This window comes from Macrobrachium rosenbergii, chromosome 30, assembly GCF_040412425.1.
Source record: "Macrobrachium rosenbergii isolate ZJJX-2024 chromosome 30, ASM4041242v1, whole genome shotgun sequence".
NCBI classification, from domain to species: Eukaryota; Metazoa; Arthropoda; class Malacostraca; order Decapoda; family Palaemonidae; genus Macrobrachium; species Macrobrachium rosenbergii.
In genome coordinates this window covers 16,434,532-16,460,474 of record NC_089770.1, presented here as the reverse complement: position 1 = coordinate 16,460,474, position 25,943 = coordinate 16,434,532, and the positions used below count along the sequence as shown (strand labels likewise).

The window sequence follows — 25,943 nt, the reverse complement described above, 5'->3', positions numbered from 1 at the left end:
CAGGTGGGACTTTAAGAGAGGACTAAGAACACTGAACGGGGACTTTGGACTTCCGATTCGTTTAAGAATTGATGTAAGTCCATGGGATATTGCAAGGTGAAAAGAAAGTTCACAGACCATTTTTTTTATCAGATACACCATGTACATGATAATATAGACCATACGTGGATGGCAACACATATCCTTTGGAAACATCCACACTGACAGAACGATCAATCAGGCCATTTGGCTCTTGTATCATTATCGTCGCTCTATTAAGAGTAACACATCGTCACTCTTTCTCTCTCTAGTTGAAAATGGAAACTTAATAACCAAGATAGATAGAATTTACTTCCCACTTACTTCGAATTTAAGTTTAAACACCTTGTAACCCTTCTTCTCCCCTTCCCAACCCCATACAAAACAACAGCACAGAGGCCTTTCGGTCTTCCCAGATAACAGCCTCCCCACCCGTGCCCCCTCCCCCTCCCCAACTTTGGTAGCTAATCGGAATACTTAGATTTGGTGTGCAGTATTCATCAAAAATAAAAATAAAAACATTATTTCATAACGAAACCATCATGTAAACAGTAGTTTGTAGTTCATTTTAATGTTATAAAAATGGTGTGTGTTTTTTAAGAATTTTGTTTTTAAATTCTAAACGTCGTACGGTACAAGGTTTGCACCTCGTAGCCGGCGCTCTCATGAAGTATGCAATTATTATTACAAATAACGTTATTTTACGAAGTCATATTCGTAAAACCACATGATTTTGGTTTACTCTGTTGTTTCATGGTCGGGTTGGTATTCATTCCAGGTGCAAGTAATATTGCCACACACTACTGTTTTAATTTTTATCCAAAGAATAGAGAGAGAGAGAGAGAGAATGAACAAACTAATAAATAGAAAAGGCAGAATCAAGCACACGAAGCTACGAGGCACGGGGAGAGAGCGAGAAAGAGTTGGGAAACTTCGTCAGGACAAAGTTTGGAAAGATGTGTCAACCTATCACAGTTTGGTTCTTTATCTCTCAACGGGCGAACCCGACCCCAACCACCAACCCATCCCCGAGTTGATTCCACATTCGACATGGTACTATTAGTGCTTCTTTAAACAAAGGCTGCTTCTTACACACAAGATCGCGTTCATTTCTCAGTTTTTGAAATTTTTAGCTGTCGTCTTGAACTGTATCGATTGCACATAACTGTCTGGTTGTTACCCAAGAATTTTATTACAATTTCCCAAGCGTACGGCGTTTTATACAGATGCAGTCAAGGTCCTTCAAATATATTAAAAGGACCTTGGATTTAGCCAAAGATAAAATAATGTGGAATGCGTATAGCCCATGCATTCAGTGGTTTACTGCCGATTATGCTTCGTGTTGGTGTCATTTGCATCTTTGCAGTTTATTTTTCCAACTGAATAAAGAAATAACAGCATATCCTTCATTCGAAAGCGATGTTGTCCTAGACATGAGTAAACAAAGGGACAATAAGCATCAACAGAGCTTCACAAATATTTGTCCTAGTCAAAATTCGCAATGGGGTCTTTTCAACGTTAACGCATTTATCCTTTTTTTTTAGGAATATCTCTCGAATCAAGCAAACACCAAAATTGTAGGCAATATTGATTCCCAAATACTTATGCTCAGTTCTGGCAGAAAAAAAAGTCCTGTCCTATGCTGGCATTATAATCCCCTTTATTCCTTTTATTGTTAGTGGGGAGAACACACGAATTCTGATGGACTCGTTATTTTTTATTGTTGTTCATTTCATTACTGTAATTCTATGTCGTAATGCGGAGTGGCTATATATATATATATATATATATATATATATATATATATATATATATATATATATATATATATATATTATATATATATATATATATTATATATATATATATATATATATATCCATCTATATATATATATACACGTATATTTATATACACATGTATGTATGTACGTATACACATACATATATATACATAACTTTTCATTTCCTGTTTCTACGTCAGAATTTTCCCTTTTAAAAACGTAACCAAAAAGTTTAGAAATCATAAGCTCGTTATGAACAATCCACATAACACTGGTAAATGTAATTATAATCTATTTCATTCCATCTATCCGCTCACCGTAGGTTTTCGGTAGATGTAGCGCAGGTCCTGATGTAAGCTTCTCGATTGTCTTGAAGTCAATGTTTACAAAAAAATGCAAAATATTTCCTCAGTAATATATCTGAATGCCTATATATACAAAGAATCCTCACACCTTCTTATTTATATCATAAACATGTCGATTTATACCAGTAATATAACATTACAAGCACACGAATGACGAGCTTTTAAAAAAACAGTCTACTCCATTCACACGCAAACGAACGATGGGCTGTAAATAATTATTTTTGTATTTCATTGTAGTTTAATAAAAAGACATGAGGTTATGCGAGTGCGAATAAAAAGTATTTTTACCATTTCTCGCACGTAAATTACATGAACAGCTTAATATTCGAAACAGCATGAAATACTGTCTATAAGGCTGTCTGAAGACGTAGGGACGGGGAATTGAACAGCCACTACAATGTTGGCTGGAAGGCGGGAAATTCAGTTAGTACATGGCCCGCTGACAATGGTATTGTAGTTTTCTTTTCAGAATACTCTTCATATCTATATAATTTTTTAAGCATGCAAATCATTATAATAGTTTAGTGACTGTGCATTTGCGGGAATATTTAGCAACTAACTTATCGAATACAAGTTTGTGAAATCCCATTCGATTCCCGTCATTTTTTGTGTTGATGACATACATTCGGCTTAAAAGGCTAGCCTAGACAGACTTTTTTTTTTTATTGCTGGCCATTGGAACGATACTTATGGAATGAATAAATAAAGGTTACAATTTAAAAAAAAAATGGAATGAATGCATGCTTAAAACAAAATATCTAGCGAACCAGTAGCATAGGCCTAACTTCATTGGTCCCATGTTTCATCTTCTAGCAGTAAACAATAAGTTATTTTTCGTTTACGGACATAGATATTACTTTGGTATCATAACACAGTTATTTGTATATGAACGCAATGAAACTGTGCACAAAAAGTTTGAATGATAAGAAAATCTCCCGATATGAAGTTTGTGAGCTTAGGCCGAAGTGTAGCTGGGATATGCCAATGAGATAAATCATAATTCCTGAAGGCTCATCGTTCCTTTGTGTTCGATCTGCGAGCAATGTTTGATACAAGTTCGTCTTTCGTGTGTGTGTATGTATATTATCGATATAAAGAAGGGGCGAGGGTTCTTTTTATATACAGTATAGGAAGTAGTTTAATATTATTACAAAAAGCCAACGATATCGGAAACGTTGACTGCCAGCCTATCACGGTACCATATCTTCACCCGTGGGTGGAATGGAATGGAATGGAATGGATCATAAAATTTAGACCAAAGGCTAAGTGTTGGGACCTACGAGGTCATTAAGCGCTGAAAGGAAAATTGAAAGTAAAAGGGTTCTAAAGGCGTAACGTGGAAAACCTCGTCGATGCCCCTGAAACAACTGCTAGGAGAGGTAAGATGGAAGAAAAATAATATGAATGGCGGTACAGTAGGAGAAATGAAAGCGTTGCAGCTGGGGGCCGAAGGGAAGCTGCATAGAACCTAAGTAATGCTTACAGAGCACCGCGTGAGGTGCACTGATAGCGGTACCCCACTACGGGGGATAAGAAAATCTTGTAAGTTGAATTAAGTTGAAGCTTGTGAACATAGGCCTAAGTGTAGCTGGGCTATACTAATGAGATAAATCATAATTATTAAAAGCTCATCGTTCCTTGGTGTTTGATCTGCGAGGACTACTTTATACAAGCTCGTCTTTCGCGAGCTTATGTTGCTATATTATCGATACAAATCTGCAAATTTATGATTTATAAAAATAAGGAGAGGCGAGGGTTTTTTTGTATATATAAACATAGTTCTCATTCAAGTTGACTTGGGTCTTTACACATATATGAAGTCTTTTCTCTTAACGGGACGGGTTCCTAAGATAATACAAACATGATGCCACGTTCATACATTCATCTCCAGAATCGTGAATGAATCCCTTCGCAGAAAACTTCCACAAAATTATCACCTTCAAACGCTTACATAGAAGGCTTAGCCTATAGGTATGGAATAGAACGTAAACTTTACGCCAACGGCCGAGCGCTGGGACATATGAGGTCATTCAGCGCTGAAATGGAATTGAGAGTAAAGACGGTTTTAACGATGTAACAGGAGGAAAACCTCACAGTTGCACCGTGAACCAATTGTTAGGAGAGTGTGGAAAGTAAGTTGGAAGGAAAAGAATATGAACGGATGTACAGTAAAAGGGATGAAAGGGGTTGTTGCTAGAGGCTGAAGGGACGCTGCGAAGTACCTTTAAGTAATGCCTACAGTGCACCGCCTGAGCTACATTGATGGCACTACCCCCTTGCGGGCAGAAGGCTTATTAGGACCCGTACACTGCAGCATTCACCCATGTCGTGTAAATAGTGTAGTGTGTGTGTGCGTAAAACTAGACGTGCTTCTAGAAAGCCTTCCGTATATGGGATTGACACGACTATGAATACTGTGATTTTCCGTATAAACTTGAGAATTATTTCGTGGATACTTACAAAAGGCACATTGGTATTTTGAACATTACAAAAATATAAAAATACAAACTGATAAATATAAAATTCTACTGACCTTATAGACGGAGACCCACCCTGGCAGTTCTGACAGCAATACAAGGCTCCTCGACACTGCATTTCATTTCTGTAGACTTATATTTCTGCATAATTGCAATAGCCATGTGCACTTTGTAACCGACGTTTCAAAAGTGACTAAATATTTACGGAACTCTTAAATGAATATGGCGCTGATTAAAATCTCCAAAAGCAAGCTCTTTACAAATATATATTTTATACGCCTAAGCATAGACGTTGTAGGAGAGGTAGATGAAATCACATATTCATTATACGGCGTATCACACAAAAATAACCAAGATATTAAAGACGGTCAAGCCCATGTTCGGAAATGGCTCATTAATACAGTAAATGAACGCAAACAGTAGCTCGTGATTCGAGGAGCAACGTTACCTTTCCCACCCACAGCCAATGGATCACTGAAGTACTCTGACGGAGAATCGTAGAGACGAGTCACCGATATTGGCCGTGTCACTAGTGGTGTTAATGACAGGAAAATTAATTTCTGCCCAGATATCTTCCCCTTTTGTACACATGCATCAAAAGACGCACCTTTTGTTAAAGGTGCATATTTATGAGAGAGAGAGGGAGAGGAGGAGGGAGAGAGAGAGAGAGAGAAGGAGGAAGACCAAGGCATTCCATTGATTAAACCGAAATCAAAGTCAGGTCTTGAAAAATGGCGTCAGGGAACTTTTATTCTTTAAGGGATATCTTGTCTACATTGTTGTTGTTTCTCTTTCATATCTTGCATATTACTTGGAGTTATGGAGAGATATGTAATTCTAAGGCTACCATGCAACAAGTATTAATCAAACCCAAATTATATTAGAGTAGGCCTAGGTTGCACTTTGCCCAGGAGCTTAATCAAGTTAGGATTGTGTTACGCGTAGACTCAATATTCAAATTAGGTCGAATCTGCTATATCTACGACCAAGACCTCAGGTAGACTAGTCCAGGGCCAGTACTTATGCAGTGGATCAGCCAGAATACAGGTACACTGTATAGCGGCTGTAGCATGACCTATCATGGCAAAACCGTATCACCAGCAAAGCAGACAACGAGCTCACCATGCACTTGTTAACGGTTTCCATGTTCACTTTTCATTCTGGCAAGTGACCTTTTTTTTGGAAATAAAAAAAAAACTCTTGTATGAAGTACGAGTTTTAAAACATTATACAGAGATCAGGGATTGAATACTTATCGTTGTCATGAAAGAGTTAACACGAAAAAAAAAAAACTCTGTTCCGTTTTGTTCGGATATTAAGTCTAATGAAATCGAACTTACCAGACATTGGCACAAGGTTAACACAAAGAAATGTCGCTATAAGAGGTAAAGAAACATTTTGAAATTTAAAAATCAAACGAAAGCTTGACAGGCTTAACCGCCACTAGTTAGTAACGTGCACGAGATATGCAGGCATATATGGGTATGCCGAGTATATGCCCGTACATGTGTGCAAGATGTGAAAGAAGATAGGGGAGTTAAACAGAGGTCGATTTTTCAACTCTTCCGCGCATGACGTCACACGGTGCCTCATCGGTAGCCGCTGGACAAGACAGTACCTTCTTCCCCTTGCGCGTGACATCAACTAGGTGGGAGTTTTCACGATTTTGTGACATTTCTGGAGGTTTTGGGATTTAGTACGTTATTGCCGTGGTGATATGTACTATTTATGGAAGCTGTAACATAGAAAGGGACAATGCTGGGTGGGTGAAAATCTAGCTTTTATCGTTTCTCCTAGAGATCCCGAAATGTGCAGGAAGCCAAAACCCAACGAGTGTGTTCGGTTCATTTTCAACAAAGCGATTATACAAGAAATCTCTCGGGCATGAATTTCTTACCTACCGCCATGAAAATGCAAGAAAATTGAAGGATGATGCCATACCGGATCAACGTTTACGTCTGCATCACAGTACTACTGTTTTTTCAGGTATTTAACATCTTGACTCTAGTTTGGTTTAGTCTGCCTGTTACATTTAAAATGGTGGATAAATATATATGAATACTTCTATCAATTAAAGTGCATAAATATACCTTCCGTTCGATTCCTAATGCAAGTAATCCATATTTGGCTGGTTAATAGTGATGAGATTGAAATTAGGCCTAGACCTATGTGTAGTTAAGAATAACCACAAAGGGGATATACTAGTCAACACGGGACATAGAGACACGAAGCTTTTATTGAAATTTAATTCATGTGAATGAAATGGGCCTATTATTTGTCGGGTTAAGGAAGGGGACAGTTATTTTTGAGAGAGAGAGAGAGAGAGAGAGAGAGAGAGGGGGGGGGTGTTGTTTGGCATAACTGAATGAACCATAGGTTTATAAGGATAGTTCTAACAATTAAAGAGAATATACAGTATGTAATATCTTCCATTCGATCCCTAATGCAAATAAATCATGTTCACTGGTTAAGACTGACAAAATTGGAATTACGCCTAGACCTATGTTTGTTGAGAACAACTGCAAAGAGAAAATGCTAGTTTAAATTTAAGTATATCTTAGTTTAACCAGACCACTGAGCTGATTAGCAGCTCTCCTAGGGCTGGCCCGAAGGATTAGACTTATTTTAAGTGGCTAAGAACCGATTGGTTACCTAGCAACGGGACCTACAGCTTATTGTGGAATCCGAACCACATCATCAACACGAAAGCGAGAGAGAGGGCAAAATTTTATTAGTATTGTTAAGGGGCAGATTGTGTGTGTGTGTGTGTGTGTGAGAGAGAGAGAGAGAGAGAGAGAGAGAGAGAGAGCACATGAATAAGCCTACTTTTATCAGGGTTGGGAGATGAAAATGATAGTTAATTTTATATATATATATATATATATGAAATATATATATATATATATATATATATATATATATATATATATATATATATATATATATATATATAGAGAGAGAGAGAGAGAGAGAGAGAGAGAGAGAGAGAGAGAGAGAGAGAGAGAGGGCGGGGAAATTTTCTCAAATTTTTTCATTCTTGTGAATAGGCCTTTTGCAGTTGTTATTGTAAGGAACGTCATAATATATATATATATATATATATATATATATATATATATATATATATATATATATATATATATATATATATATAACGTGTGTGTAGCCTTTCTGCATATCTCATGAAACGTCTCTGACCTGTAACCGATGAGATTCCGAATGAGGAAGATGCCATAGGAAAATTAATTATTTGGGAGGATTCCTAGGAATAACTATCCATCTTTAGGTTCATCTGATACAGATGGAACAAGTGAGGATTGGATCTCATATGTAGAGAGAAAAATATTATATAGACCACTGTACAATTTCAAAAAGATCTCCAACATATGGAAGAGTTATTCAAAATTTTCCACGGAGAAAAGTTGGAGACGGGAGTCATGGCAGTGTTCAGTCTTCTCGGTATTTGGATTATGTGTGTCGATTATTTTGATAATTCCCATGAGATTCTAGAATTACGGTAATTGCAACTTCCCCCAACCCCTCCCAAAACCTAATCCATCCACACATGGGGTTCGAAACGGGTAAGCAGTCTCTATCCTCTTCAAGCGAAGCCAGGAAGACAGCTCAACGTTCCGTCTCCACCAAACGCCCTCGGGTCTCTCCAAACTCATTATGGAATCTGCTGCAGAAACAAATAGAGCGGAAAATTAATCTGGATATTTGCTACGTCAACAACTGATAAGTATTTTTGTTAATGAATATTTGCGACGTCAACAACTGACACGTATTCCTGTAAGTGATTAGTACTAAGAACAGACGATGATACGATGGGATCAGGATTTATTTGAAAAAAAAAATGAGTAGATAATAGCGTATCCACTAAACTTTAATTAGTTGAAAAGAGCCATTTGCACTGGCAATTACTAAAGGATATATATACCTTATAGTCTCCGTGCTTACCGAGGATTTCCTCGGTTTTGCATTTCAGTAACACACTTTTGTAATAACTGTTCCTTTTAAGCATTCCGCAGAAGTGTATACCCTTTAATAATTAATAATACATAACAGTGCCTCAGTTCGGTAACAACCTTCTCCCCAAGCTATTATTCGACACAATGCATTGCCACACACCGCTCCGGGGACATATGCGTCGGGAGCGGAACGCTAATGGATATTTTTTAAAACTACTTTCTTTGAATACAGCAGTTACAATGAATTAAAACTGACCGGTACTGGTAGCGATTGCTACCTGGATGAAGCTGCCCAAGAAAATGCCAGTAGCTTAGTATTCTAATAGACCAAAGAGAGGGTTGTAACGTCCTTGGGGGAGGAAATGTTACCCAGATAAGGGATTATGTTTCACGTATTCCGTAGAGAAACTAACCCGGGATAACCTCGATGTGTAGGGAACTTAATAAAATGTTTAATCTCCGTGTAATAACGAATGCAGGCCATAAATTACAGGATAACCCGATGCTGTAACCCGGCATGTATCCACCTTCGTACGCGTCACCTACTCCGAGGTGCTAGTTACTAAACATGGCGGAACCTCCTTGGGACGCCGTGTTTTAGTACTAGCCCCTCTGGGATCAAAGTACTATATGTACCCATTTCTATATTGTGTGGTCGACAAATTATATAAGTAAACGATATCTTCGTGCAGCTGTCTACTTTACTTTGCATGAGTTTACCCTGGATTTTCACAATGCTGTATAATATTGATGCATTAAGGACTTCCTTTTAAAAACACTATGACCCGTAGGAACCATATACAATTTTTCGCGGTATGAAGCAATAACCTTAAATACATTCCCCTCTCACTTGTAATTGTCGACGATGAAAATGTTACTTCAAATATCGTCTATGTAGACAATACCAGTGTCTCCTTGGTAACAACAACACAACACACACACACACACACACACAGAGAGAGAGAGAGAGAGAGAGAGAGAGAGAGAGAGAGAACGTACCCCATTAATCAGGAACCGAAGCCTTTGTTCAGAGGAAATGTCAATGGTAAGTTATCCTTTGATGGATAGATTTACCGTAGATAAATTTCTGCCTCCTGGGTTCGATCTAGATGGTATAAATTTATATTCGCTACACTGGGTGTTATGATTGATAGAACATACAATTAAGGCCGAAGGCCAAGCGCTGGGACCTTCGAGGTCATTCAGCGCATTAAAGGAAAATTGAGAGCAAGTGGTTTTTAACGTGTAGCAGCAGGAAAACCACGCAATTACACTATTAAACATTGTTACAAGAGGTTGGAAACTAAGATTTAAAATGTATATGGATAGAAGTCCAGTAAAATGAATGAAAGGGGCTGCAGCTGGGGGTCGATGGGACGTTACCAAGTACTTTAAGCCTACAGTGCACCGGACGAAGTGCACTGACGGCACTATGCCTTTACGGAGGTTATGATTGATAACAGAAGACAGACTTTTGAAGTACTGTAATTTGCATCAAACGTCTTCTGGGTTCCACCTACTTATCGGCTCTCCCAGTCCATCCGGTCTCACTTGTTAAGTTTCTTTAATTGGGGATTAGACGTTGTTGTAACAAGCCTATTCCGAATACAGAGTTAATATATTAAAAAAAAACCGTAGCCCTTGTAAATTTATACACATCACTTTCATAGATTCTGTACTATTGCATTCCTGTGTTGAATTGAATATAGAATTTAGGCCAAAGGCCAGGCACTGGGACCTATGAGGTCATTCAGGGATGAAACTGAAATTAACAGTAAAAGGTTTGAAATGTGTAACAGGAGGAAAACCTCGCAGTTGCACTATGAATTGATTGTTAGATGGGATGGAAAGCAAGATGGAAGGTAGAATATGAATGGAGGTACATTAAAAGGAGCGAAAAGGGTTGCAGCTAGGGGCCGAAGACACGCTGCAAAGAACCTTCAGTAGGCCTAATACTACATGCGGTGCACTAACGGCACGGACCCCCTACGGGGTATTTTATTCATGTTATTACATATTACTTTAAAAATTCAATAACTTTCAATGTCATTTAATAATCTTAATATCGTGCATTCCAGTATCAGCAAATTACTAGAATCCAATCCGTTGACGTTGCAAGGATGCAAATTAATTTTCCCCTCCATTTCTTTTACATCAGATTCCTTGATGATTAATGGGGTTGAGGAGGGAGGGGTTGTTGGCCCCTCCTTGCCTCTGGTTCTTGTTAGAATAGACTGGAACTAGCAGTTTGTCTGTTCGTTCACTTATAGCTCTTAACTAAATACATCAACGTTAAGTAGATCAGAATACACACAGGAAATGTCAATGGTAAGTTATCCTTTGATGGATATATTTACCGTAGATAAATTTCTCCCTCCTGGGTTCGATCTAGATGGCATAAAATTGATATTCGCTACACTGGGTGTTATGATTGATAGAACATACAATTAAGGCCGAAGGCCAAGCGCTGGGACCTTTGAGGTCATTCAGCACATTAAAGGAAAATTGAGAGCAAGTGGTTTTTAACGTGTAGCAGGAGGAAAACCACGCAATTACACTATTAAACATTGTTACAAGAGGTTGGAAACTAAGATTAAAAAATATATATGGATAGAAGTCCAGTAAAATGAATGAAAGGGGCTGCAGCTGGGGGTCGATGGGACGTTACCAAGTACTTTAAGCCTACAGTGCACCGGACGAAGTGCACTGACGGCACTATGCCTTTACGGAGGTTATGATTGATAACAGAAGTAAGAATTTTTAAATACGGTAATTTGCATCAAACGTCTTCTGGGTTCCACCTACTTATCGGCTCTCCCAGTTCATCCGGTCTCACTTGTTAGTTCTTTAAATGGGGATTAGACGTTGTTGTAACAAGCCTATTCCGAATACAGTTAATATATTGGAGAGAAAAAAAAAAACTCGTGGCCCTTGTAAATTTATACACAAATCACTTTCATAGATTCTGTACTATTGCATTCTTGTGTTGAATTGAATATAGAATTTAGGCCAAAGGCCAGCAGGCACTGGGACGTATGAGGTCATTCAGGGCTGAAACTGAAATTAACAGTAAAAGTTTTGAAATGTGTAACAGAAGGAAAACCTCGCAGTTGCACTATGAATTAATTGTTAGATGGGATGGAAAGTAGAATATGAAAGGAGGTACAGTAAAAGGAACGAAAAGGGTTGCAGCTAAGGGCCGAAGACACGCTGCAAAGAACCTTAGGTAGGCCTAATACTACATGCGGTGCACTAACGGCACGGACCCCCTACGGGGTATTTTATTCATGTTTTTACATATTACTTTAAAAATTCAATACCTTTCAATGTCATTTAATAATCTTAATATCGTGCATTCCAGTATCAGCAAATTACTAGAATCCAATCCGTTGACGTTGCAAGGATGCAAATTAATTTTCCCCTCCATTTCTTTTACATAGATTCCTTGATTAATGGGATTGAGGAGGGAGGGGTTGTTGGCCCCTCCTAGCCTCTGGTTCTTGGGTTAGGATTGATTGGAACTAGCAGTTTGTCTGTTCGTTCACTTATAGCTCTTCAATAAATATATCAGCGTTAAGTAGATCAGAATACACAGAACTTATACTACACAGAACTTACTATGTTAAGTTAATGCAATTTTTTTTTTTTAGCTTATCTTCAGTTATTCTTATTGCACAGTCATTTACTTTCCCGGTGGCCTTGTGTACTGCCTCTCCTTCAGAACTATATTTCAGGCATGTCAAATGGGCAAGTATATTCTTTTTGATAAGCATGAATCTGTAGTAACTTTACTGCGTAACATTCTGTAGCAGAAATAAAACTCTGCCCATCTACGAGCATTTTGAAACTTTTTTTTTTTTAGAAACTGCACACTTAGTGCACAATACTTCACACTTTACAGGATCTAGAGGAATCAAAACTAACGTTAATTTCTTTTTCTTTAATTTGTATAAAATATCAAGAGAGCAATTTTATTAAATAAAAAATTAAGTTATCACAGTTAAAAACTGTTGAGTAAATACCAGCTGATATCACTCAATTTACACTTTCATGTGAAATTAATCAAAAACATTTGCTTCCTAATAACACCAACACTTACAAATTTCCAGTTTACAAATTTACTCATGTACTTTCTCCAGGAAATTCCAGGAGATTTCCACAATCCATTATCTTAAAAGTACTAAAAGAATGCCCGTTGAAATAATGATTAAATAAATAACTATTGAGGTTTGTTCACATGAAAGTCACATCTAATAGCAAGGGCTCTGCGCTGAACCACCTACTGCTATTGCACTCCTACTTAAATCTATGACTAGCTAATCTTAGCTAAATGTCTGACTTGTAGGATTTAAGTTCATTGTTCCCGGATGTGTCACCTCTCCAATTAGTTTGTCACTTATGGCATGTCCATGAATGTACCAAGAAAAATGTATAATCATCTTGCAAAGCATGCTCTGTGCTAACAAGATTAAACAATTCAAAACACCTTTAATTTTAATAGTTAATTTCCCATAGATTCTAAGTATCCATAATCTCTAGTCACTCAAAGTTGAAACTTTCAAAAAAGTTGTACCTGCTACACCAAATTAGGTACCACAGGAAAATTTATGTTGATATTGCCTTATACTAAGACTTACAGTATTATACTAGTCAAATTTTCATAGACAAACTGATATTGAGAACTACAGGTGACCATTTCAGCGAGGGGTAAAAAATGGTCCGTGAAAACCTATTGAATGGGAGGTAACAGTGAACAGCTTCGAGATCTTGAAAATGTAACTCCAGAAACAGAACTAATTTCTAATGTGAACCAGTAAAATACTGTACGGTATATATATATATCTGAATATATATTCATTTATAAAACTACTTTTTGGTTGGGCAAAGTGAAAAATGCAGCATACCTCTGACTAAGCCGAGAAAAGCAAATTACAAAGCTCTGCAAAGACATTCTGGGCTTTAAAAGTAAAGACTAAAGGCTTGTGTTCATCACGCAAACTGGACTAGACATGTTCTGAAGCAAAACTTAATTCTAGAAGTAAAGGAACATTGAGAAAGCCTACTTCAGACCATCTAGCAATCCAAAGTGAAGTTGTAACAGACTACTTACGGCAAAACAAACCAATGCCCCATAAAATTGACTTCCAATCTTATAATTTACTAATTTAGAAGACTTCTAAGCCCTCCAATAGCAGCAGGATTCCTAGAGTTTGACAAATTAATTTCTGCCTTCCAGAAGGTACCTAGTTTAAATATTCACAATGCCCATTTTCTGAGGTAAAACTTGAATAAAATAATGCCTTACAAAAACACAACAATGCAACAAAAAAGAGTAACTTTGGCTTCTTGTTCCTCCTGTGGTGGCCTTATCCGGTGGTCTAATCATTCAGAGCTTGTCTGGCAGAAAAGTACCGTGGAGTCCATTGGGAACCTTCACGCTCACTTCACATCGAGCCAATTCCTCCATGGTCCTGGCGTCGAGAACCAGCATGAAGTCAGATTTCCCGGGCTGGATATCACAGACTGAGGCCAAGAGAACGCCGTCGTCCTCGTCCACTGCATTGGGGGAAGCGACAAAGATGGGCTCTGAAAGGTACTGGTATTCTGTGCCCCTCCACAGCCAGGTGCTTCCTGAATCCACATCAATCTTCGATACCTGCAAGAAAGGAGAACTATGAAAATCTGGATGTAAACACAAGCACAAGCTTTTTTTAGCCATGAAGCACTGAAAAGTTGGAGTGGATGACAGCCCGAGTGAAGAGACTTAACTGAGCCAGAGCCAAGTAAAGGGCTGAAAAACGGGTGCAACTAGGTCTGAAGCTATACTGCAAACAAAGCTATTACAGTAATGGCTCCAGTGTATCACATGGGGTTCATGACAACCCCCTTATGAGGGCTTCAAGGGATTAATTTAAATTCAATCAACCATGTACACAAAACTTGAATGCAATGCAATTGTCCCAGTGATCATTATATCAGTACTGTCATCACAAGCTTGTTATAAATGAAAACGCCCAATATTTCACCATGCCACACAACTTAACCTGCATGGTTTATGAAGGAGAAAAGGAACATTTCCTAAACATTTTCTCTCAAAAAATCCGACATTCCACTTACAACCCTTACAGATAATACAGCCTTCACAATTTCAATTCAGGACAATGCTATTTGGGAATCAAGATCAGTGCCTAAAAGTACAGTACAGTACTCATACTCTCAGGCCTGTAATAATTTGTAGTCTACCAAAAACCGCAAATTGGATTATGTACTTGGGTAAACCAATATACCCCGGAGTTTAGACAATCTTGAAAAGTTTTTGCTATGGCTTTGTTAACAGTGGCTGCTAATAAAAGAGCTAAGCTGTCTTAGTTTTAATAGAAACTTTTCCTCTCCCAACTTTCTTCCTCCCAGGCTAAGGGTGCAAACGTCTACTTATAAAATCAACTAAACAACAAAAGAGTAAACTGGAAACAGTTTCTAAACTCCAACAAATTTCTATAATGCAAATTCAGCAACAAAATTGTGTGCTTATCCACTCACCGCATTTTTGTAGTATCCCCTCTCCCAACCGCCAGTGCCATACACATAGCGGTAGGGCTTGGCACTGTATGCCTTGTTGATAGTTGGCATGTCCCAACCAGGCTCTCCAATATCCATGCCAGTCACCTTGATGTGGCCCTCACGGACCTTCACAGCCGATGCCTCTGTGCCAGGTAAAGTTACTAGCTCCTGGCCCTCTGGCACGCTCTGAAATGCAAGCAATAAGTCAAGATAGAATATTAAATACACAAACTAAAATCTTCAGATATGCAAATAACCAAGATTGAGTTTTCACGAGTACCCCTCTCCCTTACGTACTATATTAGGAACTACACAAAAATGAGCACTAAACAAAAATGAACTCCCACTGATATGATAAACTAGTACAACTAATTTGTCAATCTCTAGCATCTGAAACACTCCATCCACACACTGGAGAAACTGTTTAAATTTACAGGGAGTGAAAAACAATGCTTAAGAGTTATCCAATATTTGAACCTATTAAAAAGTACCTGTACATCCCTCAACTATGTCTCCAATTTGTCACTACACGTGTCAAATTACACCAATACCACATCCAACTTCACAAACAAAATAATATGGCCTCTCACCTGTAAATCAGTAACAAGAGGCAGCACAAATCTGACCAGTTGGGGTGGATCTTCGTTGCTGTACTCATTCATCCTGACCTTGTTAAGGTAAAGTTTGCCGAGGATTTCGGGGTTGGGGTAAGCTACGAGGTCAACAATCAGGTGACCTTTCTCCTCGTAAGTGTTGGCATGGTGGAAGACCATGAAAGGCTTCTCGCAGACGTATTTCACCTTCTGCACCTCTCCTGTGCTCTTGTTGACTATTATGAACTTTACCTGGAAAGATTGACAGGTTTAGTACTGTAGTGTCTTCAGAGAAAGAGAAAGTAAAAAATTGAAACTAGGAGAGTTTAATAAGATAATTAAGTTACAAATTGGGTAGGTGTTGACTGCTGTAGTGAGCGATTGAAGTAAGCACAACATTCAAATGCCTGTTGGTATACTTAGCTAATGGTCAAACAAATGTTAATTGGTACACCCCATTCATGAACACACTAAATTTTATCTGTTGCAATGCAAGACTAATTTTGAACAAACTTCTATCAGCATAAACAGCATAGGTCATACTTTTACCTTTGTAAGCTAAGAGGGTAAACCTATGAAGCTAATAAATCTTAAAGGTACCATCTATGAAACTGCTGACATGCCTGAACAGACATACGACCATTGTCCTACACCCCTCCCACCGGATGCCCTGACATACGACCATCGTCTTGCACCCCTCCCATGTTCACTCAGTTGTGGACTTTCTATTCTCATTAGCTGGATGTCAAAGGTCAGTCTTAAAATAGCCCAAAATGGTCTCTAACACCTCTGGTTGCTAGGCTTAATTGACACCAAGTGACATTCATTCAAGTGACAAAATCATTCACCGTTACTTAAGACTGAAAATTCCTTAGATTTATTAATTTAAGATATTTATCAAAAAAGTATTAAAAGATATTTATCAAAATAAAAGTATTAAAGTGACAGCCAATTTTTTGCAAGTGGATACTAAGAAAATTTAATAAAGATAATATTCATCATAAATACACCGAGTTTTAGTTTAACGTACACCAACAAGTACAAAAAATTAATCTAAAATTAACCCCCTTTATTCCAAGTGATATTTAATCTAACATATGTTGGATCAGAACTTCAAACAAAATTTTTTACTCACAAACTGTTAACCACACTAGTTTCACAATCTTAACCAGCATAGCTTTACTCTAAGAGGAAGGTTAATGGTTACGTTTAAAACCACTGCTACAGTGGCAATATGTGAACTGCTGTGCCTACATCTCTGCACTGAGTGCCCTTCAAAAACCTCTACGTTTATAACTTCTGAATTAGGGTAGAGCACCATAATTTATACTGGACAGTGCGTCTTGACTTGAAAATTATGTACAAAATACTTTAGACTACCGAATGTTGAACATAGAAATAGTAATCCTGAGCAGTAATAAAACTTATTGCAAGTTCTATGTAATCCATTTAAAATTAGTCAGAACAGTTTAGCATGAACCAAACTTCTTCTGCACTAACTACTAGAATCCAACTTGAGAAACCACTAACCTTTTCTTGTGGGTGCCATTCCATGCAGTCATGCAGAGACTTGCTCTTGACTTGTGAGGTTGCCAACTTGAGTGTGTTCACGGTCATTGGCTGCTCGCAGAAAACTATGTAGTTCTCGCTCAAGCCAAAGCTGTGGTTGTAGCCGAAGGAGGCTCTCCAGCTAGACGGAATGTTAGCAAGGACACGAGCATTCATCCAAGGCTCGGAACCTGATCAGATATTGCTTATTAGAAAAGTAATTTCTCTTTTTGAGAACATGGTAATGGGGACATTAAACTGAGGATCACCTATGAATCTTTGTAATAGTTTTTCTTGATTCTGTCTTCACAGGAAGAGTGAGTAAACAGATTATATGAAATTAAGGTCACCAAAAGACAGCTTACTGCTGTGCCTAGAAGTAATTCCAAATAAATATTAAATTGAAGCAGATAATGCAGACTAAAATAAAGAGTCCCAATATCAAATTATTCCCATTTACAAGATTCCCTTCATTAGTGAAGGATTCTAAATGCAAAATTACTTTCTAACCCCTTTTTCAAAGTAAACCACTAGCTGGCGGTAACATTAAGTGACCTAATCAGGAACCTAGTCCTCCTGGTTTTGGAAATTAAGGATTACAGCAGGTTATAGTTGAATCAGTAATAGAAGGGGAGGGAAGAAGTTTTCCTACTGACATAGGATTTATTATCCAATGCTGTAGCTTACCAATGAAACAGCTATAACTTGTTACAACGGCCTAATAACTATGAAGAGCTAGTTTATTTTACAAGCATTCACACAAATTTTTACATTCTTGCACAAATTATATACAAAACTCCCGCACTTGTTAAATTATATTACAACTACTTACCACTCTTCTTCTCATCTGAGGGTGGAACCCTAATGACATGGTACTTTGGGCCACCCACAAAAGAACTACCCAAATTATAAGTAGCTCCAGAGGAATCAGTCAATGGGTGTGATGAGGCAAAGTTGACACTTGTGTATTTGTTGAGATCCACCTGAAAAAAGTGGTTACAGGTATAATCAAACTGCTATAAACAGGAGAAAAAATAATTTCAGTCAAAACAAAGTTGGCAAACACAGTATAGCTCCTTACTGTTTCAAGAAAAATTTGGAATTTAATACTGTACCCCAATGCAAGTGACAGTTTAAAACGTTAAATGCTAAACAAAAACATGCATGGCAGAACAACCCTAGTCCCAGACTGGCATAATGAACAGTAATTCATGTTACTGAATCAAATTCTTTGCAGCCAATTTCAGCCTAGATAATAAACAACATGGATCTCAAGTAGCATTCCCTTTATTACTACTAGCCCCTTTATGCACTTTACCAACCTTCCCTTAACTAGTGTTATATACAAACCTTCTCTTTAGTTTCAAGTGTGATAGGGTCTACACGACGAATGAAGCAAGTTTCAGTAGCAACGAAAACCTGGTCCTCAATGCAGGTCACAGTGTTTGAGCAGTTGTCTGTCATGATGTGAGCATCCTGGAAAAGATTTTAATTAGATTGGATTCATGAAAGTATTGTGGTCTGTCAAAACATCTTAGGGACACTAGCCAAATTCAGTAACAGACATTTTGTAATAGGTACACTTTTATTCACTTAATACCGTTTTACATGAAACCGGTTTGTATTTGCATTACTGTATAATATAGATGCATAAATGCTTTGAGGTAAATATGGTTAGAAGCTCTAAAGTGCAATACACTTCCATAAATATTTAGAAGCCAGTCTTGAAACACCTAGAAATATTTATAAACCATCTTGAAACATACAGAGCATTTTGCTTTTACCCTGTTAACTGCAACAAGTGAGCAATAAAGTGAACTACTTTCAACCTTATTTCTACACCCAATTAAGAATTAAATTCATTAAACTAAAGTAAATTACAATACAAATTCGCATTTTCATGTTGCCATCAATGGTCATCAAGCAAGCACCATCCAACAACGCAGGGTGATAAGTACCCTATATTTAAACTTCCACCTACGTCAAGAGGTCTGGAGATTTGGACCCTAAAAACTGTAAAGCTGGAGGGGTTGGATTTTATCACTACTTTGTAAAGTGTTGGCCAACGACTGAGGAAACTGGCACTACAAACTACGTAGTTTAGTTGGGGGGGAAGCTTCCTTTAGTTAATTTCTTCATGCAAGGGACAACACAACAGAATCCATGGCAGTCACTAACCTTGTTAGGGAACAAGGAAATCTGGCACCAACATGAAACTATTGTCATGTGAAGCAGCTCATTATGGACGAAGCAGCAGGTTGTTTTTCCAACTTTGCCATAAATGGAGTGAATATTCACTAAACTCTAATCTGAGGTTGTCTACCCTATTAGTAACAGGTGGAATTTATACCCGTATGTGTGACCTACTGTCTTCGTTACGAAGACTTTCAAGATCTTTAATGACCTTCTGTAAGCCTTTATGATAAAAGTCAAGTTCCCTTAGGTCTTCAATGTAATATAGATTCAGCACTGAAATGGCAATTGACAGCAAGTGCCTGAAAGGTGTAACAGGAGGAAAGCCTCACAGTTGCACTATGAAACAATTGTTAGAGGGCACACGTGCAAAGATAAGAACACGAACGGAGGTACATAAAAATGAGTGAAACGCGTAGCAGCTAAGGGACGAAAGGACACTGCAAAGAACCTTATGTCAAAAAGTCCACCGCCTGAGGTGCTATGATGGTACTAACCCCCTAGGGGATCTAAGTCTTGAGCATTATTCCATAATTTATGGGACAGACTCCACTTCCCTTCATTCCGAATTTAAGGAATTTTCTTGAAACTTGCAGTTTCTTGGCAATTTAGTGGGACCAACCCCAAAATGAAGGGTCTCATTCATGCACAAGTCTACAATCTTCATTCCCTTCACAACCAGTTTATATTAAAGACCTATCTTCAGAATATGCCAAAACCCACTGTTTTATAGTTGGGGGAAAAAAAAAAAAACTCTTCATAACTAAAAACTTAAACTGCGACAGTGTACAATTAGGAAGACACCAACATAAAATTACACGAGACCAAGTTTACTCACAAAGTTGGAGAGCATTCTGGAGAAGATATTCTTGCAAGGATCCGGGTAGGAGTGAGTGCCGAATTCAGTAAAGATTGGCTTCTGAGCCACGCAGGCCTTCTTGTAGGCGTCTGAACGAAGGTACTTCGACCTAAAGCTGACCTAGTTAAAGAGAACAGTACAGTGCATTACTAATTTACACAACCGTGATAAGTTACACTTTGCAGAATAAAGTTTTTACATTACTTTGTTGAATAAGCTTTTTAAAAGTGAAAAATAACCAAAACTACAACAGTTCAACAGTATTTTCAAAATACTAACCCCACAAAGTAATTGAAAAAGACTGCCAATAGCTCAAAAGGCAATTACAGTTCAAGAATTTTAATGCCAAATAGCTTTGAGAGGAGATGAAGGTCAAACTCATGATACCTTACCTGACCACCGCTGATAGAGAATTTGTACATGATGGCGAAACCGTCCATCCAGTGATTGACAGAAAAATCATCCGACAAATCGAACTGGCCTGGCCCCACCCTCATGAAAGTGCCGCACAACCAAGAAGGGACTTCTCCTGCAATACAACAAAAAAAGAGTAAAGTCATTTGTTTCATGCCCTTCCTGTTTCGTAAGCTCATAGATGTTCGCAGACATTCCTTTCTTACAATATAATATAGATGTACATCCAATTCAAAACTATTAGGTGAACAAGTCAATCTTGCCATGATTAAGCTATTTCATGCAAGCATACCACTTAAACCCCATTCAATTAAAACTACAATTAACACTTAAGACAGTACATACAGTGATACACTAACTGCCATTTTATTCCCGCACCCAATCATCATTAAGAAACAGCACTCCCCTTGGCTGTATGAATCATGACATTTCCGATGCTTCGTGTTAAAAAAAAAAAGTATTAAAACTTTAAACTGACTGGATGACAATCAAGGTGACCGACTACATTTACCAAATGGATACAGTCACCGTGAGAAATTTTCAAGTCTTTAATACAAGGCCAAGTGAAATCTGAAAAAAATTACTCCAAATAATTTAAAGTCATTGAAGATTAATTAAAAATACTCTATCCAAATTCAACCCTAAAGTCAAACCAGTTATGTGTTAACCCAGTACTACATCCAAACATTTGCTTAGATAAATAAGTGCTCAAGATCATACCGAATCATTCAGCACTTTGGATTTCAGTTAAATCAACAAAAACTCTGAACAAGCTCGTCATGTTTGATCTCATGCATGTTTAACAACTTGCACTCTTGGAAGCATCTGTAGGCTTTACAATAGGCTTTACAAGACTTAAAACCAAATACTTAATACAAATTCTTAACTAGATATAGATGAGAACTATTTAGAAATACGGATCCTTCCTTACTATGAAGGAACAACAGAGGCTAACGTAAGCAAAACAACTTGTCAAATGTTCAGCCACCGCCCTTCCTCCCCTCCCCCGGCACCAACGCCAACCCCAACCCCAACCCCTGACTCAGCAAGACTTTTTCCCCCCACTGTAATTTCAATTTTTTTCCCCCTCTCCAATTTCCACTGGGAACTTATACAAGAATTATTAAGTAAAGAATTTCAAGACAACCTACAGCTACGGAGAGAGCTTATTTCCCATATAAATATAGAATTTCCACCACCTCCATGTAAACAATTACGTTAAATTTTTACCATTTACCAGTAAAAAACAGAAGTACAAAGGCTGTGTATACACAACAGAAGTGCAGCTGTTTGCTAAACAGACGCCAAGGTCAAAGCCATCTTCATGTTCAGACTCTCAAAAGTCATGGTGACTATCTATTATTCACGAACAAAAAATCGTGCACCAGTTTTTTTATTACATCTACGTTAAGGTATCAGCATCTAACCGGAGATTCAACGCCCCTGTGAGATGAACACACAACAGCTTTAAAATTACATACTGGAAAATATAATAACTTAAAAATGAGGTGCTTGACGAATGAATGGCAGCACAATCTTTAAAACCTACATGCAGCACATCCATATCTAAAAAAGTACTTCGGTAAGGAAGCATAAAATAAGCCGAAGAATAACATGTCTACCGCTGTGACTGCTGTTCAGTATCAAACATTGAGCTAATGTTTCACATACGTCAAAGATACACCAATCAAGTAGGCAAATACCACAACGAAACTTTCAATTACACCCGTCAGCCAGATAACCAAATCCTTAACTGTAAATTTCCATAAACAATTATCCCGAAAAAATAATTTTACAATCGTAAACTAGGAAAAAAAATTACCAAGACTACACCTCGTTAATAAGGCTTGACTCTGGGGAGAGAAAGAAAAAGCCTTTCTGCGCACGAATTTCATTTCGTAATCTCATCGACCCTTGTCAAAAGATTTAGACAAAAACTTGCAAGGCTTCGAAAAGGATAATAGGTCTATAAATATATATAGAACTTCCAGGACCGTTCTGGACACAGCTACCAGAGACTAGCGCCCTATCATTTATCACCTTACACTTGTAATGCGAATCAGTGGATTTGCTATAGCAGCAAGAAAGTTGAAGTATATCTTAGTTTAACCAGACCACTGAGGAGCTGATTAACAGCTCTCCTAAGGCTGGCCCGAAGGATTAGATTTATTTTACGTGGCTAAGAACCAATTGGTTACCTAGCAACGGGACCTACAGCTTATTGTGGAAACCGAACCACAGAGCGAGAAATGAATTTCTATCACCAGAAATAAATTCCTCTTATTCTTCATTGGCCAGTCGGCGATTCGAACACGGGCCGTCGGAGTGCTAACTGAGAACTGAAATATTGCTTCAACCTTCCCTAAACCCAGCACTCAAGTGACCTTACCCAGCAGGATATGAAGAAATGACTTGGTTCCTACGTCATCATCCACGGCCAGGTCCTAAATCAATGTAATTACCTAGACAAAAAGTAAGCGCCAGCCGGCTCGATTTCGCACGACGCACAAAATTCCCCTTGTGGTTAAACATTACGCAATTACAAACACCAACGAAGTAATGTTTTGATGTCTGTGGCCCAGCAGATTAACCATTAAAATAGCTTAAATTTTCACTCAAATCACCAGAGCTACTAGTAAATAGCTAGGCTTTTAAGCCTTAAAGCCTAATTTAAATTTAGAGAAATTAAACTCAAATTACCAAAGCTGCTAGTAAGTAGCGAAGCTTGTAAATCTAAAAAGATTAGGCTAAATTTAAATTTAGAGAATTTCCGCCTAATTTAAATTTAGACAAATTCAGAGAAAACTCGCAGTTGACCTAGGCCTACTGATTTTTTTGCTTCAATTCTTGGACTACATTGTACTTCCTTCGACACTTTCTTTGAAACTTAGAATGGTTACTTCCCTTGACAAGTACCCTTGACTATACAGGATTGACTACATTTTACTTCCCTTCACTATACAGCACTGACTACGCAGCAAAGTTGTTAAACTAAAACCGGCAAAAAGTTATGTTATATTATACTAAAACCTTGAATAAGATTGCACAAGACTAATGACAATCACGTTCTGATTTACAACATTTGACAATTAAGTTTATCAATTTTACATTAATTATATTATCCTATCAAGTAAAAGGCATGATTGTTTGTCCTCTCAGAAGTTGTGCCTAAGGCCTCTGGACAAGCACGATTGTCTCAACAGCGCAAAAACGTGAGCAGTATACAAAAGAGGCTGGGTAGATGACCTTGCAATGTCGCTGACTAAATGGAGTTCGAAGGATCTTTTAATCAATTCTTATAACATAGGATAAGCAAAAAAAAGTTAAATTAATGACATTCTATTTCCCATTAATAAACAATCTTCACTTTAGCTCCACAACAGTATATACACCGACTGTCAAATCTACACATTTGCTTTAACCAAGGCAGGAAGTCAGAGCAAAGTCATGCAGCAATATTAAGACATTTTTCCTAGAGAGTCATTTAGCTTTATTACAAGCCAGTCTGGAGCAAGTTTTTGCCTTTCTGGCATTCAGATCTCAAGATACACATGCATGAACAAAGACAGCACAATTCAACTGAGAATTTATGAAGACTGGTCAAGAGTTGAAATTAAGGAATTTGATAATCAATAAAACACTTCTACATAACAGAACCGCATGCATGCCATAACAGAACCGCATGCATGCCTCTTTTGTATTAGCAAAGTCAAATAAAATCTAGAAGTTTTAAATAGCTGAAAACTTATGGAACTGTGGGGAGGGAGAATAAAAAGTCAATATTCAAGCTCATTACACAAACTTCTTCCCCTGAGCGTTCTAGCATCACTGCTTAAGCCGGGTCAAGGTCTCCCACTTTCTACGTTGTGATCATCCCTCAAACCACTTGTGTAATTTTTTCCTGAAACCACTTTAACTTATTCCTGAACTGTTTTCCCTGATCTATACAACAGAGGAAATCTAGGGGATATTAACTGTGAAGTGAACACAAGTGAATAATCAGCACTACACTAAACTCATCCACGATATCTTCAGCAACAAAAACTACGATGAACGCCTAAAGTTTATAAAAATTCACACCCAAGAGAACGCAAAGCTGGAAAAATGTCCAGATCACAATTGAATTTTAGTTGACTAATAGAGTCATAAAATTTTAGACAACCCTCTTCCACAGAAAGATGTTCCCGTCTAATCTAGCCTCGCGAGCTACCTTGAAGTGTCAAGTTCAGAGTCTGAAGGTTCTAAACTTTATTCAGCGAGACATTTCTCTAAACGCGAAAAAAGACGCAGAGCTCCATTTCAGAATGAGTTTTTGTCACCATAAGTACAAAAAATACAACCTCGTAGTTACAGAAAGATACAGAAAGCGAAAGAAAAAATGGTTTTAAGAGCAGCCGCGGCTAACTTTAAGTATACAATGAACACCTGTCAGCGTCAGAATTCGACAATACGCAATAAAAATTGCAGCAATATATTGCAATCTGCTTGTACTAAGCGTAAAGATTTCATTGCAAAGTTCACGACAGTCTCGCTTCAGAAGTCCCGAGTCTGACGAGCCCAGAGGAAGATTGTACTACATGTTCCAGGAACAGACTCTTGCATTAAAGCAGTATACATTTAAAAAAAAATAATGCTCAGGTGTTTGGCTTCGGGATACGCCATCTTTTAGTCACTGAATAGGTCAATATCCAGTACTTTATTCGCACGTAGTCAATAATCTATCTAGACTACCTTCTGTAAAATAATTTTAAAAACTCTTAAAACCTAAAACCTTTATCCCACAAATTTAGGTTTTACACCCTAACCTTGAGAGGTACAGTTTTCATATTTTAAAATTTAAAGATTCTGCTTCCGGCTAGGCCACGAGCACACTCATAAGCGCTTAAAGCATTACCATTTCAAGAACAGCGTTTATCCACATTCTGCAGCGAAATCTCGCTGTTCCAGAAACCACGCCCAAGAAACCAAAAATACTGCTCCATTTAATTAGGTTTTTTTCTCAAAGCCATCAAGGAGAAAATGGTCGCTATTCAGAAGCAAACTCTTACAACAAAGGACTGAACGGCAGTCTGGCAACAATGTCACCTTTATCTCTGGTCATTTCGCAAGGAAAATGCACGTTAAAGACGAAGAAGAAGAAGAAGACAGACCAGGATTAAGA

General features: G+C 37.9%; 1 protein-coding gene across 4 annotated transcripts in view; it reads right to left on the bottom strand.

The window, feature by feature from the left end:
* Nucleotides 1–12,539: 12,539 nt before the first annotated feature.
* Nucleotides 12,540–25,943, bottom strand: part of LOC136855101 (beta,beta-carotene 15,15'-dioxygenase-like) — a 28,680-nt gene continuing 15,276 nt past the window's right edge. For all 4 annotated transcript variants that reach the window (XM_067131929.1, XM_067131932.1, XM_067131931.1 and 1 more), the window contains exons 3-10: nucleotides 20,761–20,897; nucleotides 20,348–20,488; nucleotides 18,667–18,792; nucleotides 18,149–18,299; nucleotides 17,299–17,507; nucleotides 15,766–16,020; nucleotides 15,155–15,361; nucleotides 12,540–14,270 (exon numbers count right to left, since the gene is read on the bottom strand). In XM_067131929.1, coding sequence (XP_066988030.1) covers nucleotides 14,001–14,270; nucleotides 15,155–15,361; nucleotides 15,766–16,020; nucleotides 17,299–17,507; nucleotides 18,149–18,299; nucleotides 18,667–18,792; nucleotides 20,348–20,488; nucleotides 20,761–20,897 — 1,496 coding nt within the window. In that variant the 3' untranslated portion in view covers nucleotides 12,540–14,000. The remainder of the gene's footprint in view (nucleotides 14,271–15,154; nucleotides 15,362–15,765; nucleotides 16,021–17,298; nucleotides 17,508–18,148; nucleotides 18,300–18,666; nucleotides 18,793–20,347; nucleotides 20,489–20,760; nucleotides 20,898–25,943) is intronic.